This window comes from Tasmannia lanceolata, unplaced genomic scaffold (assembly GCF_043159265.1).
Source record: "Tasmannia lanceolata isolate RefF3 unplaced genomic scaffold, GAP_Taslan_0.1 ptg000002l, whole genome shotgun sequence".
Classification (NCBI taxonomy): Eukaryota; Viridiplantae; Streptophyta; class Magnoliopsida; order Canellales; family Winteraceae; genus Tasmannia; species Tasmannia lanceolata.
The window spans coordinates 29,325,665-29,346,551 of NW_027518679.1; the positions used below are offsets into that span (position 1 = coordinate 29,325,665).

The 20,887-nt window shown below is 38.3% G+C and overlaps 1 protein-coding gene across 1 annotated transcript; it reads right to left on the bottom strand.

The window, feature by feature from the left end:
- Window positions 1–7,836: 7,836 nt before the first annotated feature.
- On the bottom strand, window positions 7,837–19,991 carry LOC143857423 (cullin-1). The gene is made up of 20 exons (XM_077367873.1): window positions 19,838–19,991; window positions 19,157–19,332; window positions 18,960–19,059; window positions 14,964–15,149; window positions 14,667–14,714; window positions 14,384–14,587; window positions 14,214–14,291; window positions 13,377–13,466; window positions 13,173–13,253; window positions 12,996–13,058; window positions 11,433–11,468; window positions 11,264–11,350; window positions 10,836–10,985; window positions 10,683–10,738; window positions 10,103–10,223; window positions 9,848–10,009; window positions 9,585–9,728; window positions 9,030–9,248; window positions 8,752–8,919; window positions 7,837–8,431 (listed from the first exon to the last, which is right to left on the bottom strand). Exons 2-20 carry the CDS (start codon window positions 19,294–19,296, stop codon window positions 8,330–8,332), a joined length of 2,235 nt encoding a protein of 744 aa, XP_077223988.1. The 5' UTR covers window positions 19,297–19,332; window positions 19,838–19,991; the 3' UTR covers window positions 7,837–8,329.
- Between the last annotated feature and the right edge of the window lie 896 nt (window positions 19,992–20,887).

Sequence of the window (20,887 nt, forward strand, 5' to 3'; positions counted from 1 at the left end):
GTGGAAATATGTTAAATTTTGGCTATTACCTTCCTTGTTTCTACATCTGTTCCTGTAAACCATGCCTCTTATAACTGCATCCTTATGCATGGTGTATGATATCTGTGTTCATTGTTACAATCTGAATGAAAATTACAGTTGCAGGGGTTACATTTTAAGGGGGTTCTAAACAATGGCACATGTTGGAGGATCATTGTCGAAGCTTCAAGGATCAACATGATTAACCCAATCTATATGTATGCTTTTCTAACTTCAAAACTGAGGTGGGGTTTCAATTATATTTTGCTTAGCAGGTGACAGGTGGTTTTTCAGAAATCGTCCAACTGGGAAGGATCTCTAAATATTCTAACACACACACACACACACACACACACAGAGCTTCATGTCTATGGACAACCACCAAAAATGTCAATATTAATCAAGCTAACTTAACAAACCGAACTAATTCACCCTAACCACACGTCCAAATATTCTTTTCTGTCCAAATCCTCCAACAATAATCTCTTCTTTATATTGAAAGTACACACAACAATATTAGGCCACCACAATCTAAGCGCTAAACTCGGCCAAAGTAGACTTGATCTCACTCGAATTAGCATTACATGTAAAAGTAATAAAAGTAGTAAGAGATCCGTGCCAATTTCTAATAGCAAGTGCATCTTAATAATTCTACACCCATAATGTGAGTCATGTGACCCACCAACATGGTTTTAAATTTCCACTGAAACCGAGACAAAACGGTCGAAATGCTTCCATTTTCAATCACACTGAAACTGAAATGCATTGAGCGGCCTAGTGCACTCCTGCCATTGCGGGGTCTGGGTAGGGCTAGATGTACGCAGCCTTACCCCTGCTTTGCAAAGAGGCTGTTTCCGTGACTCGAACCCGTGACCACCAGGGGTCACAATGGAGCAAGCTTACCGTTGCGCCAAGGCTCGCCCTTTGCAAAGCGAAAATTGTAGTTGTAACTGAAACTGAAATGCATACTGAAACCAAAATTGTAAGTGTGATAGTGATATACTATATGTATGATATGGAGGGGGCGTGGTTTCTGAGCTCAAGCTCAAATAGCTATCTGAGCTAAGCCACTATAAATACGCCATCTCCCATGTTGTTTCACTCATCCTACCCATTCATTCCATAGATCCTGACATAGATAGGGTGTTCCTAAGAAACCATCTCCATACGATTATCCTAACCATTCGATCTGTAGACGCCCAAAACGGACCCAATTTCTAGCTGTCAATTTTAAACCTTCACAAATCAACGCTTAGAATGATCCTATGGAGATGATTTCTTAGGGACACCCTATCTATGTTAGGTCCTATAAAATCAATATCTAACATAACCAAAACAACATAGGCACCCACGCTATTTCTGAGCTCTAGCTCAGATAAGCTATTTGAGCTTGAGCTCAAAAACCATTTCCTATTATATGGATTAATATTTATATAAATTACATGCGAAATTTGGTATATGCTGAATTATCGAACATACGTGATAGTGCATGTCATTAGGTGTTTGATGTTGTTAAACCATTATATGTGATTGTCTTGCTTATGTGATGGTTTATAAGTGTGTATTTGCGTTTATTCTAGCATTTCCTGAAGTTCCATCTTTAAATTCTATCATTTGCAAAGTTTCTATGTTTTCGTGTTTTTGCATGATTTCCACAGAAATTTCCAACCGGAACTTTAATTTAAAACCTTGCCCACCACGACTGCAATACAACATATCGCCAACCAATAGTAGATGCATCATGATCACCAACACAAACTAAATCCTCCAACCCTCGCTATAGTTTTGTAAGCAACGTTGAATGATTGTCCCTAACATAAAAGGCGTCAACTCCTCGATTACAAAATAAACAAATTGTTCAAACAACTTCACTCTACTAAATAAACATTGTCCACAAACTGTTCAAATAGCTTCCCATTACAAATAAGAACCTTCCCCTCACCCACACATTCTTGTATCTTAAATTCATAAAATTTCCTCACAGACACCACCACCTTTTTTAAAAAAAATTGACAAATTTCATTAATATTAAGATAGCAGTCGGGACCAGTACTCCCATCCTGCATTACAAAATATTAAGGTGGATTGGACTGACAGGCCGCCACCAGTCCAAGATAAACTAAGCAGCCTCCTGAAATCTATACAGTGACGATGTCTGTCTTCCCAACTTTCACTTCTACCCAACCAAAATTCAACTAAACAACAACCAATAGGGAGAGTATAAATTCATGGTCTTGTATTTTATTGATCGGTGTCTTACCAATCCATCTTCCCTTGTCAATAATCTGTACATATGCCAACTTCAATCTAAAGCTCCCACACAAATATGGAGTCAACAATCTTTAACAACAACAAAAGTAAGTCCTACCAATCCAAAGGCCGAATTTTCCTGCTCCAGCCGCCTTTTTCCAAAAACTAAACCATCATTCTGCGGCTAAAAAATGCGAGGCTAAATAGAAGATTTATTTAGCTCCAGAAAAAGATTCACGATCTTAGAGGCATATACCTCTTCATCGAGAAACAATAGCGGAATCTCCTCATCAGAAGGGGTCTTATCCTCTAATGCTCTCTTTCTGGAGATCATAGCCTCTAGATTTTGAATCGTAGCCATCCTTTGCTCCTCCCAGCGAAGGCGCCTTAATTTACTTAAAGAGATTGATGAATAGAGGATGTTTATGCAGCGGGGAATGAGATTTCTTAATACTCCGAAAACCGGAGAGCCTAAAAAGTTTTTCTGGTGATCTGCTCGCATCCTCCTTAAAGGACTTCCAAACCCTCTTTGAAGAATCCCTTTCGACTTCCTTTTGGGTGGGCGAAAATCTGGATGCATGTTCCTCCAAATAGGCCAGGTTTCTCAGAGACCTTAAAGGCCGTCTCCATCTCAAATAGGTCCACCCGAGGGGGGAAACATAGAGGAGGCCGATTCATGATGAGCTTCCATAATAGACCAAGAACCAAATCCAGCGAAGGAAAGAGAATGGACCGCTTTGAATGATCTTTCAAGAAACACCTTGAACTAGGTAAAAGGAAGGGACAGTTAACCACATTTTGAAGAGTTCCCGCTATTATGAGGCAGTAGTAAAGCACCGGAGTGATGGTTTCCAAAAAAAATTATTATTTAGAACCATGTTATCCCCACTGCAATTAAGGCTGTAATCATCATTACCCTTAGTGGGTTACTCAAGCAGAGTCTCCAAAAAAAAAAACAATCACTAAAATCTTTAAACTTCCCTCCCAAGGCAATAGAAACCAGCCCATCCACTTAATCAGGGGGAAGGCTTCATGGAAACCAGGCCAATTTTTTACTCATGAAAATCCTGACTTTGTCTGTACTCAACCCACTGATCAAAAGTATTCCTGCACCAATTGCCTCATGCAGATCCCTGCAGAGGCCGAACTAGACTGCAAGGTGTCTCATCCATAGGACATCCCAGCCCTACGAAGAATAGTAGTCCCACCCAAAGTGGCGACTTTCCTCGAGAAAATTTTTGGACTTTCTAATATAGGTTCCAGGGCAGGACCTACTCCTTCACTTGGTATGAGGAAAGACCCTCTCTGACAATCCTTGACCATCCTTCTGAACTTACTTGCAGGCCTAGAACTAGATACGCACCTTTCCTGGGCAGATTTGTAGGCTTCAGATCTACCAGATCCCCAGTATTTCTTCCCATTTAAAAATCTTCCCTTCCTAGACCAGGAACGAAAAGGGTTAGCACTGCCAGAACGGCGCTTGTGATGGGACCCCTTAAGGTATTGCCTTTTCTCCTTTCTCAAAGGAAGAGAAGCGTAGCCCTCATTGTTGTCAAGTCCTGACACCCATGTCAAGGGCAGCGATTTGAAATTCAAATTTAATGGGGTAGATCCCGAGGGTTCAACGGATACCCTCGCCAAGCATTCCAACTGGATAGATAGCAGTGGTTTCGGCACCGGCGCAATTTTTTCCGGGAAATAAGATAAAGATATCTTCAGGCACCTTTGAACTTCAACACCGATTGGGAAATATTGGCCAGAAATATGAATTTGAATATAGGGAGGCAGAGGTTTCGACCAAGGGGCAAGAATTTTAGCAGACACGAATGTCATACACTGATTATTATTCTCTTCCATTTGAACTTCTAATCCTCGACCAAGAAGCTTACCCAAGGCTTCAACCGTAGATATAGCCCAAACATGGAGAGGGATGCCATAGAACTTAACCCAAATTTTCTCTAAGTCCGGATGAAATCTCTATTCCAGGGAGAGGGAATGTAGATGATCCCCCCACACCTCCTGACCTTTGTCCAGAATAACTGTAACTTCCTCTTTTGATTCAAAGAAGAATAATACTTCATTTTCTGATAAGATACATGGGCATACCAATAGAGGAAGGTCACAAGTTCTTTTAGCCCAAAACCATAGGTCTTGAAGGGTCCCCGGAATTGTCCCTTTGTTTTCCCACTAAGCACCTTTCAAGAGATAGCAGCCTTGAAGCTACTTCCTTTCTTGAGATAGATAAGGCCGGGTTACCTTCTTCAGGAGAGACAGATATCGTCCCAGAATCAGGCCATGGATCCCCTTCCATATTCATCGATTCGGACTCCAGATTATGTATTTTTTCTCCCAGAGGCAAGGATCCGACTTTTATATTCAGAGGGCATCTCTGGCATCTGGCTCGCCAGCTAAAATTTGGATATTTACAAGAAGGGCAACTCCAATCACCTGCTCGCAAACCTCGATCTCCTAATCTCAGGCTTCGATTCCTAACACGTGTCTTTTCCACCCATCTCCAAGAGTTCCGAGGGTTAGATCCAGATACAGAGTCCTGGTTATGTTGCTTACCCAGCGACAAGATCGTCTCCATTTGAAGTTCCAATAAGCACAAATACAGACACCACCACTTCGTTCATCAGAATAACTATCACCCTTGCCTCAAAATGAAATATCAACCCACCAATCATCCTCCCCGTAAGAAAACAATGAAGGATACTAAAAATACACACATTAGTTCTCTGTAAATGGACATCCTTAGTACAACACATTCCTTTCACTGATGCTCCCGCTACATCCTCGATTTCAAGTCTTGTAATTATGATGATAGAATATATTTAAGCAATTTGTGATAAAATACTCGCTTTACTGGAGGCTTGATTCGCGACTCACTCTCTCTCTCTCTCTCTCTCTCTCTCTCTCTCATTAATAGTATTGGGACTCATTAATGTCATAGCTTGGGCAAGCGCTTCAGTTCCGGGTCCTTTGGAAACTATCCAGCATAATTGCAGAAATCAGGGATTGTTGCAAGTCGATCTACCCTCAATTTTCTCATAAACACCGCTCTGTAAACGAGGATGCAAACAAGCTTGCTAGAGGGGCTGGACAAAGCGGTGATGGTGGTTCTGGTCACTCTGTAATGAGCTGAGGGTTTGAGGATTGTATGCACTGGGTTTGTCATATTGTGAACTGTTAGGCGACAACTTGTCACCTTCACCAATTTTGGAATCCGTGGTTTATCTAATAAATTTGCCTTATTGGAAATTTTTTTTACAAGACATGAAAACTATAACGTCAAAACTTCGCGTACGAAATAATAATACAAAAATATATTTAAAAATAAATAATAAATACATCACCGGATAAAGATTTAACTCCGACATCATCACTGGTATTGTAAGGCTTTGATAACGCGATCATGTGACATACCACCAAACACTTTCATCTTCTCCAAATCCAAGAATCACTTCATCCCCCATTATCCATAGGCCTAGATCTATTTACAAGCCGACGAAGGACAATACTATCACCAAATGCCCAAACAACATGCACAATTTTTAACCCCAAACGATATTCTCACGCTCTAGTCTGTCAAAACAACCAATCTTATGAACCCAAGATCAGAATAACTATTAACAATTTTTTTTTTAAAGTGACATTTATTCATTATAGAAAACCTGTTACAAGGCGTTGTCCTTCCCACCAATAAAACTCAGCCTTTACACCCAACTCTTTAAAACAGATTACATCAACCTGATTCACTCTCCCCAAGCAACTTACATCTGCAACCATCCCCCAGTCCTCCCTTCTTTAATTGAGCAAATTCACATATCAACTCTCCTTACTTTTGGAGACCTTATATAGACCTGCCTGCTACCTATCCCGGTACCCGCTGCAGATATCACTGCCCACAGCATGCCTTTTCAGTATTGGAGGATAAAAACAAACTGAATTTTAGAGATATGCTCCTCTCCCTTTTGCCCAATAACTTGGAACGTTGAAAGCTACAAATTTTTTATAACCATCACTTTGCAAGTCATCGAGTGGGCAATGTTTTCATTGACTTGTACAACTTTCTAGTATTGTCATCTCCATAATAGGCTAATAGCTTAACAAGTGAAGGGTTTAAATCGCTCTAATGCCTTTTGGCATTATAGTCATATCTTTTTGCATCTACGAGAGTCTTCTTTAATTGAGTCATTTCAAGTTTGTTCCATTAGAAGGTATATGGTAAGGATCTTACTCTCTGTATCTAACTAACACTTCCAAAACGGGATTTCATTTGGAAAATAAAGAAGAAAACGGAATTGACTGGTGATTTGGTAGGAATACAAGCTCACTTGTCTTTTGCGCATGTGTCACAACATGAGATTTTGTCTTTATCTTCCAAACAAAATCCCGTTTTGCTAGCAGCCCTCTATAAATTTGCAAATAGACTTGAAAGGACTCAATGTATGGTATTTGGGTTTTTTTTTTCTTTCCCCATTTTGCTGTTTTTCAAATAATTTTAGCCCATAATTTTATGCTAAGTAATAACATTACTAGAGTGTGCCACGCTCGGTGAATTTTCTTAAGTTATATATAAATGGATAAGGGAAATGATATTTACACCCCCTTGGCTTTTCCTCTCCTTTTATCACTCTTTTACCTGAAATGAAGAAAAAGAGAAACAAAAGAGGTAGAAATGCTACCATCTTAGGAAATGACAGACAAGAGGGGATGGAAATGCTTGAAAAGGAGTGGAAATAGACAAAAAGATAAGCAGCATAGTTAACAATACACTAGGGTTTGAGTATCACAACTAGTAAGAAAAGGTATTTAAAGAGTCTCTCTCTCTCTCTCTCTCTCTCTCTCAACCATGAATTATTAATTTAAGTGGTGAGAGAGGGCTAGGGACTTGGAAGGGTGGGAGATAAAGAGACCTGAGATGGCATAATATATGAGGAGGGTAAGAAGTGGCTAAAAAGCAGGGAAAAAATATTTTGCATCTGAATAGAGTTTTGCTTTTCCTTGTTTGTCAGCATTTTCTCACCCTGTCCCCTCACTCGTGACCCTCTACAGTTTCTCCTCTCACCCTTCCTAGTCCTCTCACACCACTTGATAAACTAGAAAAAAATTCATGGCAACCAAACATGGCCAGTTTTTGGTACATCTATCCAACTGTAAGCTCAATTCATTATAAATTTTGGGCAACGAAAATCCAAATCTATGAGGTGATTGGACTGCACCAATATGAAGGCAGAGATGGTATACACCAAGTTTCAGTGCATATTTACACATTGCCTGGAGACTCCAACCCATTTTCGCTCATATCATCAACTAGCATAACAGATACCCACCTGAGCTTAAAAACCATAGCTGAGAAACTGCCCTTCTGGCTGCCGGAAAAACAATTCCGACACATTTGGTGTGGGTAAAGTGCTTGGCTAATCAAAATTGCAGTCAAAAGCACAGTAAACAATCATACCTAAAAGTGCATCAGCTGAGCTTTAGGGGCTCAATGGCCCATGGAATAGATGACCCAATTGGCTTCAGAATTACCACAAACCCAAGATTGATAAACCTCACATGTAGAAAAAGAAATCGCATTTGTTAAGAAAAGAACAATAAGATTATTGTTTCAAGTTGAGTGCTTGAGTGATAACTTTCTCAAACTACAAAATATGACAATAGAACCCAAACAAAGTACTGAAAACTCATCATAGCAAGGAAAGAAAGCAATGGAAACCAGGAAACAAGCAGAAGGTCAGGGTCACAATACAGCAACAATGCAACAGCCATAAAAACACATTTGAACCTGTTACATTGTTGGGGGCTTCTCAGATGAAGAAGGGCGTTGAGGGTAGTATCCCAAGCTTTGACTCTCAGATAGATGTACAAAGAATCATCCGGGGTCTTCAGTATTACGATCCACTTTGAACATCAATCATCAAAAGCACTAGGATCGCGTCGCCCAAAATCTCCGGGGTATTCCCTCTGCATCTGCACAATTAGCACCAGCTCCCCATGCGACACAAAATGCCCTATATAGTACACGCCTTCCATAAACAAACGACAGATTGAATCAGGCCAAGTACCGGAACATGTTCGGATTATCCTTGTCCCTCTCAAGATAATCCCTGGTGATCAGATCTTCAATCCGCTTCTTTATTGCCTTAAAGTCAGGCTGCACATCAAGACCATTTCAAGCTTAATCATAATAAACTATATGACTTCGCAAAAATGTTGTATTTTTTGGCCATCTAAAGAGTCTAAAACATTAGTCTATCAGAATCAATCTCATATTGCCCAGCCACATGATAAAATTTCATTTTAGATGAGCCATATGTTCGAAAAGTGAAGGGATTTGTTGTTTTCAAATGTGAAATCCTGGGATTTATAATGGAAAACCCATTAATTATTTTCTAACCCAATACCATTCACAACAGCTCAATCTGAACACGAACAAGCACCACAAATTTGGAGGAAAATAACCATGATAAATACCTTGAACATGCGGCCAAGCTGCTCAACACATTCCATCACCAATTGCTGATGACCTAAAACCTTTCGACTCTTCATGATTCGCACAATTGACGCATCAATGGCATATCGTCTATCCTTATCAACATCCTCGATGACTTTCTTCTTCTCATCCACGGGTGGGAGAGGAATCTACAATTTTCAAATAACCAATTTCATCTCTAGAGTCAAGTAAGAAAAATAGGAACAACACAAATAAAGGTAAGATAAGAAAGTCCACATTATTTGAAACAAACTTAGACCTTGATTCTCCTCATTTTGTCGGTGAACTTGGTATTGAACTCAAAATGATCATTTGGGGAGATTGTTTTCGTATTTGGCTCCTTATTAAGAATTTTGTATTTCGCACATGACAGTGAATGGAGCAATCTAACTACGTCGTCATCAGTCAAGTTTAACTGTGTCATGATCTCTGAATAACTCAATCTATCTGATGCATTGAATAATAGCAGGGCAGAAGCCTGTACGCAACAACAGAAAAGCTCAATAAAAAAACTAAAAGCATTGAATCCGACAAACACCTCATATATATATGATAGGGACATTGTTTGAAATTTCGGACCGAAATTTCAGATTTCGGCAGGGACCGACACCGAAAGTACCTTGATTCGGTGTCGGTCCCAAATTTCAGTCGAAATTCTGAAATTTCAGTAATTTCGTTTTTTTAATTTTTTTCCTTGAAATTTCAGCCAAAATTTTGACTAAAAAATCAGAAATTTCTGATTTTTTTTCCAAAATTTCAGTATTTCAGCTGAAATTTCATGTCTTGGATAGGGAACACGGCTTAGAGAAGTTACCTGATAGGTAGTCACTATCAGCTCCAAAGGTTTTGGATCGAACTTGCCATTGAGGTTACAAGTACCCAATGAATATATCCATGTGATCTTTCTGTGTTTGGTCTTTGTTTGATAGAATTCTTTGAAAACTTCGACGCATTTAACCTGCAATAAAACATGCAGATATTACTGGCATTAGGTATTCCCTTAATTTTATTTTTTTTGAGAATATATATTCCCTTAAATTTCTGGCATTGGAACAAATTAACTAGGAAAATGTTTACCATCTCTGCAGGAAGGTTGAGATCAAATGATTTATAACTTGGCCAGAATCCAGTCGTAAGGACAGTGACTGTCAAATCAATCCCTGGATTTGCGTGTGGATTACTGTTAAGGTACTCCTCAAAACTAGTTTGGTTTTCCCTCGCTAATGTCAAATCTGTGACCTGAAAGAAACAACATGAAAACCGCCAGCCAAATTAATGCCTAACAAGTGAAAAAGAGTGTATTTTTTTGAAACGCATTTAACATGCACTTACCATTCCCTCCATCTTGGACGTAAACTGTCCACCACACTGTTGCTTCAGCTTTGTTAAAATACTCCTCTCATGCTCATCATTAGCACTTTTGTCAAATAGGAGCCGGCGAGCAAGCTTTTTCCTGCATATTAATTGCACCATGATAGTTCCAAGATGAAGAAAGCAAAAGACAGATAACAACCAGACTGTATTTAGACCTGCGTCACAAATATCGTTCTCGGAATTTTCTCGGCAAGGAAAAATCTCGGGATATATTAATTTTTTTTTATTTTTTCGGTTTATATCGGGAAAAATGATAAAAAAAAAAAAAATTATTTAAAAATAAGTAAAAATATAAAACTAAAGAAAAATATCGTTAAAAGATCAGGATAATATCATGATATTATTGCGATATTTTCTAATAAAAATGAAAATATTGCTATATTTTTAAAATCTCGGGATTATTTCAGGATTTTGTCGTTTTATCAAAATGTCGCGATAAAAACGTGATACGTTGAAAATATCGGAGATATTTGTGACATAGTTTTAGACATAGGTTCAATGCAGAACCACAACACATGCAAACAAATGAAAACTTTACCTATAGAATTCAGCAAATAGGTCTTTATCACTAATGTACGCTAGCAATTTCACTACCTGCAAATGAATTAAAAAGTCATTTTTGAAAATAAAAGCTGATGCCAGAATACTGGACCATTAAAAGATGATAAACAAAAAGAAAAATGTATGTTACCTTTTCAAGGGTCTCCTCAATGGCTTCATCACTTAATTTTTCACTCCCGCCCTTCTTAAGAATATTATCACAAAATGTAGCCAGTAGCTCTGCACTAGTGCTTCCTGCAACACCCTTGTTGCAAAATGCCTCAAAAGCCTCTTTGAGAGCCTGCAATAAGTCAATAACAAGAAAAAAAAATTTAGACAAAATGTATGGGATGTGACCAGAACAACCATGGATTTAAATTTCGGTTTCGGTTTCAGTCCCTAACGAAACCGAATTTTGTTTTTTCAAATTTCGGTCATTTCAGCCGAAATTGTAAAATGTCGGTCAAAGTGACCAAATTTTGGCCGAAATCCAAACCAAAATCCGAAATTTTCAGATTTCGGACCCGGATGAAATTTAAAACAATGTGAACAACTAGAACAACAATCTCCAACTCTAACCTTATGGAACTGCGGGTGATTCATAAAGCAGTCGTTCACATACGCCAAGTATTTGTCATGCAGCTCAATAACTTTTCTAACAAAAACCTGAAAATCAGGCAACAATTTTAGCTTCCATGTCTTAACTACTCTATCAGATTAATCATGTGGTAAACATTACAGGACTTACCTGTTCTTGCAAGCCAACTACATCTCTTTTCTCTGCCTGTGGAAAAAAAATTGTTAGCAGGACTTCTTGCAGTTGGAAAAGAAATAATCATAGATAAAAGTGGGGAAAGACGACTGAAAGGTCATCCAATCCAAAAAATACATGATTATATATATATATATATATATATATATATATATATATATATATATATATATATATATGAGCTATAAGATTGTGCGCTCAAGCGCACCAAAAAAATGGTGCGCTTGAGGCGTTATAACACCTCCCATTGGTTCTGCTCTGTGGGACCCAAACATTTAAACCAATGGGAGGCATTATAACGCCTCAAGCGCACCAACACCTCTCTTTCTCTCTCTTTCTCTCTCTCTCTCTCTCTCTCTCTCTCTATATATATATATATATATATATATATATATGAATTACATGTGAAATGTGGTACATACTAAATTATCAAACACACAACAGCACATGGCACTAAGTGTTTATGGATGATCATCCTGCTTATAAGATGGTTTCTAAGTGTGTATTTGTGCTCATTCTAGGATTTCCTGAAGTTTTGTCTTAAAATGCTATGATTTGCATATGTTTCTATATAGATTTCCATCGAAATTTCTAGCCTAAACCAAAATGTAAACATTTCCATTTCCGTAGCGACTGAAACCAAAATGTAAACATTTCCATTTCCGTAGCGACTGAAACCAAAATGAAAAACCTTGATGAAAAGTAGGATACCATGTAAAGGATGGACATATCATGAAAAGTAGGATACCATGTAAAGGATAAACTCCCTTCATGGTTCTTTGGTTAGAGAACTTGGTATGAGAGGAATAGAAGGATCCCTAAGGATAAGTATTCTTCATTGGAGAAGTTACTTCGGAACATCCAAAAGGCTTATTGGTGAGGGGGCATAGTCACAATTTTTTTTTTTTGTGTGGGTATGTTAGGGGGGGAGGGGGGGGTTGATTCAATAACTTTCTAGGAAACGGGAGGATCTTTGTTCAACCCTAGATGGATAGGATATTCAATGGTAGTTCTTTGGGAAACAGGGTCCCATGAAGGTGGATGCTCTTCAGGAATGATGAAGGGGAAATTTTGGAAGTTTTCGCTCACCCATTAGGCATCAAGAGCTCTACTGAAAAAAGAAGTGCTCTTTAATGGAGTCTTCATATCTCTGCCCTTCTGTAATTTATTTTTATATGGTAAAGTCTTCCATTATTACTTTGAGGAAAAAAAGATTTTTAAGCATTAAATTTTACTTGAATTGCCTCCATTTGAAAATACATATAATCAACTAGAAGGGGATGCAGGAAAATAAAACACCCACCCACCCACAACTAGAAGGGGATGCAGGAAAATAAAACATATAGAATTGAAATTTTTATATTCAAGTCAAAGCCAAACCATAAAAGAGGAGAAAATTTGACTAATACACATGTAAAGTAGACCAATGGAAACACAAAATGATATCGATCATCCCCCAGATTAAAATCTATATATATATATATATATATATAATAAAAAATTGAAGAGTATAAGGGAAAACCAATTAGACTGACTCACCTTCTTGTTACTGGCTGCATCTTCTGCTTGTTTGACCAAAGCTGTGCCTTCACCAGTAACATGCTGAGCCACATAGAACACTCAGTAACCATAACATGCAGGACAAATATAATTAGACAGAAATTTCCTTTTACTTGTAAAACCAAAATACAAAATTTTGATCGAACATTTACCCACCTGTTTAAATATGTGAGAAACAGGATCTAGCCCTCGGGGTATTCTACAAAAGAGCCTATACATCCTTGAAAGATCCTCCACCTAAATACACAGTGGAAGGTAATGACAATATTTATGTTTACTAGATGGCATAACAATGGATAAGCTTGAGACAGAAAAAAGCAACATAACCTACAGGGAATAGCACACCCACTCAATTTATACCTTGTCATCTCTTAGCAAGGCATGGCATCCAGAGTGTTCCTTCTCGAGCAATTGGTTTGCATATACGAACAGTAATTCATGTTGCACTTTCTACCAAGAGAACATAAGGAACAACAAACAGCATTAGGAAGCTTTGGATTCAACACTTAGGCTATGTTTGGTTGGGGTGGCTCGGGGAGTTGTGGAATAAGAAGTCAAAAGGGAGGAAAGAATTACAGAAGATGTCTAGAATTACCACTCGGAGAATAGTGGAATAGTGGTAAGTAGTGTTTGGTTGAGTACTTAGGCTATGTTTGGTTGGGGTGGCTCGGGGAGTAGTGGAATAAGAAGTCAAAAGGGAGGAAAGAAGTATAGATGTCTAGAATTACCACTTGGAGAATAGTTGAATAGTGGTAAGTAGTGTTTGGTTGAGCGGCAGTCCTCTCGGAGAGTAGTGGAATAAGTAGGGGTATTATTACCAATATAGAGAGGGAAGAGAGAGAAAGAGAGAAAAGACAAAAGCTTTTACACTATTCATCTACCAAAATTTTATCATTTTGGTAGAATTTGGTTGGAAGATAAGTAGGGGGCATTAGTGCCACATGGGCACCACATGGGGAAAAAAGCAATAACGATGTCACAAACATGTTGGGGAGTCAAGTGGAATCTCATTGCAATTTTGGCAATCAAAAAAGGAATCGGCATTCATTGGCATTTGAAATTGCAGTTAATGCCGAGCGTTTGTGCAACCAAACATGCCATTAATAATTCAGATGTTACCACAAATTCTCCGTTTACAATCCTAACTACACAAACTCATCACCACAAAAAAATTAACAGACTGAAAAAGCAACAAACCTCTAATAACTTCTGTTCACTGCTAGAATGCAAATAATGAGAAACCCTGTCCTTTTCCCGTTTCAAACACTCCTCAGCCTGAGAAAAGGCACAAAAGTCATCAATTATCATTCTGGCAGGTGAAACAAATCCATTCTATTAGATAGCATGCAAATTATAGCAAAATTTACCTTTAACATGTAATCTGGGCAGGAATCTTCTAGAATCCAGTTAGAAGCCTTTCGAGAATAATACGCAGCAGTATCTTTGAGCATGGCTTCTTCAAAGTCATTTTCATAACAATCCATATTCCCCATTCCGATTTCAACAAAAACATCTAGGACATTCTTTAACAAGGCTCGATCAATTTGTTCTCCCTCACGCTCTTGATCGATCTGTTGCACTAAGTTTAGGTAATTAAACTTGAATGGAAAAGAAATTATATGACACGTTCGATACATTCTGTCAACATACCAAAGATATGACGGCATCTCTGACTTTACCATTGATCTCTTTGTAAACCTGAAATAGAAAAAAAAAACAAATATATCTAAAATAATCGGAAAAATAAAGAAGCCTGCCGCACTCAAAGGCAGGAAAAGGCATATAGGTAAAAAGGAGTTAGGATAAGAGATGGAGAAACTTTGAACCGACACCACGCAAAAGAGTGTATTCAGAGGCTTTTTTTTTTTTTTTTGAAGAGTATGCAAAGTTATTATTAAATACAAAATAAATGTAGGAAACTTAATAAAATTATAAAAAGCTCTGTACCAGTTCACGGAAGCAAGTTAGACCAACTTCATTGAGTGGGGGAAGTGATCTCCGGGCAATAAAGTAGCGATCAAGGTAGTGAAAGAAGCGTGAGAGCCACCTGACCATAACTTTATGATTTGACCACCTTTTCACGAGTTCTCTCAACATAAATTCATCATGCTTCTCTCTTAATGATGGCAATACCTGAAAAGGAATTCATCAAGGTTTGCAGCATAAGGTACTAAGCAAAGATGGGTGGCTCCCCACATATTCTTTACTGATAAGATCAAGAATTAAAAATAAGCCTCTTAAGAAGAAAAAATAATTGAGATTACAAATGAACAATAAATTTTCTGTACTGAGCAATCCAACAAGCAGATTTTCAAATATATCAAGAGCAATTAACAACTCGCCAAAAGATCAAAGATGATGGGAAACTTGAAATATATAACAGAAAGCATGTTATTAAGGATATCATACCATCCATACAAGAGTCTCATTTTCATGATGGCGACATTTATCAAGTGTGAAAAATGCATGCCTACTAAAAAGATACAAGCAATTATTAGTTTCACACATCAAATTGCGGCTTAATTGATTAAGCAAGCAATACACCATGGGCCACTACTATTATTCTGCATTCCTTTCCTCTCTCTTTTTCTTTTTTTCCCCCTTTTTTAGTGATGGCTTTAGGTTTTCTTAGAAAAAAAAATTACGGCATGAGGAAAGATAGACCAAATAAGTTCCTTTATGGACTTTATTTCTGAAAAGAAAAATATACAAGAGAGAATAAAATATAAAGAGTGCCACCCAGGAATAATTACAAAGCAGGCCGGAATTTTGAAGCAAGAGAGATCTATAGCCGTCTTATTTTCCACCCTATAAACATGGTGCAAAAAAATTGTGAAGCAAAGGCATATGTCATTGATCTCTTCTTCGAAGAAGCTTGCTTGGTATCCTAATGAGCTTGGTTCCTTATCAATTTTTTGAATAGTGGCATAGCATACATCCAAAAAGAGAATACACCTAGAGCTCAGAACTAGATCGATGCAATGTTTTATATCGTGCAAAGAAGGGAATCCATCGGGAAGCTCCTATAGGATTAGGTCTATGAACTCCTCCAATAATGGTTGTATCCTAGGAGGGATGGAAGAGCTCTCGAACGCTTCCTTTCCAACATGGACTAAAATAGTTTTTGTCTCTTGCAAGTGTTCTCAAACTTAGACTAACTCAATAATACTGCCAACTGTTTTCTTTTGAGCTTGGTACCCTCATTCGTTGTAACTTGAGGTGTTGGCACATCCTTTGACAACCTAGGGTAGGTCATCTCTTACGCGGTTCAACTTTAGGGTGCCGTCTTTGACAAAGGCGCATGTGTTTTCTCCCCATGATAGGTGGCCTAACAATCATATTGCCATGGGCTGTTATGTGATCGACTCCATTTTTCAATCTTTAGTTTCTGCCTATCGACAATTAACTGTGAGACCAAGTTTCCAGTACTTACACTATCAATGATAATGGCACAAAGTTTTCCACATGCTGTGCAAGTGGTGTGGAAGATATTGCTTCTTAACTACTTGTCGTCTCTGGAACCTTAGGTGACATCATGACGTAATCATGGATCACGCAAACTATTCTATCACGATCCCTATCGAGGGTAGTCTCATCGTGCTCGCCCTCATGAGTTGACTCATCCGTCTCGTCATAAGGATAACTCTGATCGATTGGGTAGTTCTTCAATTTGAGGCCATTTTTATCCTCATTGTCTATTGATTCTGCTAAGTTGGTTTGAGGATTAAATGTCCGATGTGGACAATCAGACAATTTATGACCCGGTTCACAATTTGAAACATTTGGATATAGTAATTTCTGGTTTGGATCCTCAAAGTCTACGCTCCATATCAAGGTTGCCAGGGTGGGAAGCAAAAGCTGGAAGTGGGAAGCGAAGGCTCCCGGGATGGTGGGAAGGGGGGAGCGTGAAGGGTCATGGGAAGCACCTGGGGATGCACCGGGGAAGTGCGATGGGGAAGCATGTTTTCCATTTTTGTGATTCTCATAATATTAAAATGATGGGAAACGACGGGGAAGTGAGTTCCCATTTTGGGGAAGCGCGATTTCCACTTTTTGGAGAAACGTCACGATTCCCGAGAATCACGTGGGAATCGTGTTTCGGTACGCAATTCTCCAATTCATGGTGCAATTCCCACTTCCTTGCTCCATATTTGTCTCATAGCAGTGCTCTTAGGAGGAAGTGTGGAGTTCAGGAGACTGGTCATGGGGCCTCTGTTGGTTGAGCTAGATGGGCTTTTGTCAGTGTCCTTTCGCAGAGAACGGATGGTCATCTCATCGGATTTCAGTGCCAATCGAAAGACATCATTAACTGTGAGAAGAGTGTCAAAGAAGACTGACTCATGCAGTTGAAGACACAACTCATTAATGTATCGAGTAGTAGCTCGCTTTTCGTCTTCAGCTACAGCATTATGGGCGATTGGGAGATGAGTTTTTTCTGTGTATTCCCTCACGGATTCAGCTCCTTGTTTAAGGCCCAAAAGTGTCTGGTAGAGAGTTGCCCTAAAGTCGGATGGCAAGTACTTTTCATATTTTTCTCCATCTTGGCTCACTTATCAATCTTGGCCTTGCCACTTTGGGTTCTCTATGTTTGAATTTCTTTCAACTAAAAAGGGCATCACCCTTTAGTTTCATGGTAACAAATTTGACTTTCTTTCCCTCATGGAGCTCTTTCCACTCAAAGAAATGATCAAATTCATTGGGGTGGAAGTGACCCTAAAATCCGAACATCGACTAAACAATGTAGACTCCGGACCTCTCTAAGGCTCGAACTAGTCTATCCGGGCTGTCATAGAAAGGCCTCAATAGTTGAAATTCTATGGATGATTTCAGCTAACCAAGGAGATTCACGGAAGCAATTGAGTAGATTCACAATTTGACTAAGGATCATGATATTGAGACAAGATATGTTTGGTGATCCACTAGCAGTGAAATTGATAGAATCACTTATTCGGTGTTGTTTGAGATGCAGTCTCAGCTTTTGAGTTTCTTCCTCCCTGAGGATCTCTGGCCTTTTTTGTCGTTTTCTTCTGAGTTTGGCTCTTGTTTTGCCTTTCTTTTGTTCTGAGACCCCCTCAGCCTCCTTGTATGTCCCACCTTGCTTTTTTAAGTAATGCAATTACCATTTAAAAAAGAGTTAAAACATTGCAAGTCGTAACTTATAAACCAGTAAATCTGAAACGCAAACTTCTCTAATTCGATGAACACTCTCTTTTGATAAAAAAAAAAAGACACCATCACATCATGAACAATATCTAGCTCCCACTTATTCTTTTCATGTGCCTATGTCTTTTCAAATCACAAAAAACAGTTCAACCTCAGTACTAAGTCTATGCCTTGAATCAGTATGTAATCATTCACATGACCTTTGAAGCATGTTTCACAAGATTTTAGCACTAAAAGAAGTTCCCTTGGAAAAATCATGAGAATTCCCCATCTCAAAACTGCTTTCACATGTACAAAACATATCCTTTTGAAGCACACAGATGTATAGTTTTGCAAGAAACGGTCAATGCCAGTATCAAATGAGAAGGTACTCAGAGAAACCTCAATTTACAAATCCAGCTACAACAAAAACCTCAGAAAGCACCAACCTAAAATAGGAAGGAAAATAGATCAATAGCATTCGAGAATCCCATCCACATAAAACTTATACGAACTTACAATGTCTAAATGACATGCTAATTATTTTTCTTGTTATTCATGATATGTAAAACATAGAAAAACGAATCAACCAACAACGGACGTCTATCCTAGTGATAGTAGGTACATTGTTGGTCTCCTGGGTTCGTCCCCAATAACCCAATAAAAATTAGGAAAAACACAAAGTAACTAACAAGAAACAATGCAATCAGTAACAGAACAAGCTACTAACCAGCAGCAAAGTACTAACATTCATGAGGTTCAAATACGCATATAAATTTAAGTAGAATGGACGTCACTCACCGTAGAAGTAATGTACTCATCGAAAGACTCCTTATATTTGTCATAAAGATGCTGTGAGTAATCATGAGGAGGCTTCTGAGTGCACATATTATAGATAGTTCTGTTCTTGAAGTAAAGGAATAAAAACCCATAAAAAAAAACATCTTTTTTTCAACAAAATCAATACAAGTAAAACAATCAATAAACACAAAGGATACGTATAAAGCATCATATAATCCTCTGAACTAAATTGAGGTTCAGAAAGGCCTTCTAGAATGTTCTTCAGCTTTGTGATCCCCTTCTGCATAAACTCCCATCCCTGCTCCAAATCAATCGTTTTTCGCTCGTTCATAGCCATCTTTCCAAGCTCAAATTTCAAAACCCTAACCTAATTCTGCAGCAAAAGATCAGATAAAAAATCAAAATCAAAACCATTATCCAAGGCAAAAAAAAAATCCCCTTTTTGTAAGCGAAAACACGATATCGAATTTGAAACAGATAACCTAAAAATCCCTTTTTGTAAGCAAAAATACGATATCAAATTTGAAACAGATAACCTAAAAATCCCTTTTTGTAAGCGAAAACACGAAATCGAATTCGAAACAGATAACCTAAGAATCCCAATTTTAATATTTGGCTTCAAAACCATCCCCTGACCAAAAATCGGTCAAGATCAAGATAAATTCCGAATCCAAAAACCCGTACTGAGAAGAAATCTGAAAAAAAGGAAGAAAAAAGAGAAATCGCCGAGTTAAAACCCTAAATTAATTAAGTAGAGCAAAATCCAAAAATAACAGAAAAAAAAAAAGAGAATTGATTTTTATCGATGAAAAGAGGAGAAGAAGAAGAAAATAAATGAACGAGATAAAAGAGCTCAAATTACCGAACCAAACCCTTACCCTAGAAACCCTAAAATCGCTTATGGTTGAGGAAAAAAGAAGGGGAAGAGAGACGACCCTTATGAGGGACCCTTCTGAGTTCTGAAAGATGTTGATGGAGAAAAAACGTAAGGAGGTTGGCTTAAGTGCTCTAGGGAAATGATAAATTCGCACCCCCTGTAGGATAATTCACACCCCTTCAACTTGAATTGACATTAGAAAGAATTAAAGTCAGCCACATAAGCTTCCTTTACAGGAGTGCGAATTATCCTCTAGGGTCTGCGAATTTATCATCGCCCTTGCTCTATTTAATTCCAATTCTCTATTTCTCAAACATATCCGGCCTTTAGCTGGCATAGTATGTTTTCTATACTCCCCGGGCCAGCTCCCTCTAGTGCATTTATACTCCACTTTATACACTAAAGGGGGTAGCCTGGGAATAAAGGGGGAAGCTTTCAATGTAAAATTGGACGTAAAATTTGTTTTATGCTGTAAAAATGGAGATTTTATACGGGGGTAAGCCCTTATAGTCCCTTATTTATCAAGAAGTACTGTATGGACCTCACTATAGGATGATCCAAACCGTCCATGTGATGGGCCATAATGTAAATAGTTATGCCAAAAAAAATCATTTCTATAGGATGATCCCAGCCCTCCGATCTATAAAGCGACTGCATATTAAGGAACCCTTTATAGATTGGAGGGCTAGGATCATCCTATATAAATGATTCCTAGGGCAAAACCATAAGTTGTGGCCCATCACATGGACGGTTTGGATCATCCTATAGTGTGATCCGTACAGTCTTTTTTGAAATCTTACGCCATATAAAACCTCGTAAAAATGAACATAAAACAAATTGAGTTTTTATATGATGGCCGACCGTCAGATTGTAAAGGGCGGAAGGAGACAAAACCTTTTTCCTTGGTTTTTGAACCGAGGAAAAGTAAAAAACAGAGCTTTCCCTTAGATTAAAAATCAAGGGAGAGAGGTTTTGTCTCTATCCGCCCTTTATATTAACGACCGGGCACCATATAAGTTCTCAAACAAATTTTACGTCCATTTTTACATGG

Excerpts from the sequence above, each read along its gene's own strand:
- LOC143857423 (XM_077367873.1), bottom strand. The coding sequence starts at position 19,296 with ATGGCTATGAACGAGCGAAAAACGATTGATTTGGAGCAGGGATGGGAG. Across the intron at positions 14,292-14,383 it reads GCCCAGATTACATGTTAAAG|GCTGAGGAGTGTTTGAAACG; the intron begins GTAAATTTTGCT and ends GCCTTTTCTCAG. Across the intron at positions 9,249-9,584 it reads TGATAGTGACTACCTATCAG|GCTTCTGCCCTGCTATTATT; the intron begins GTAACTTCTCTA and ends TGTTGCGTACAG.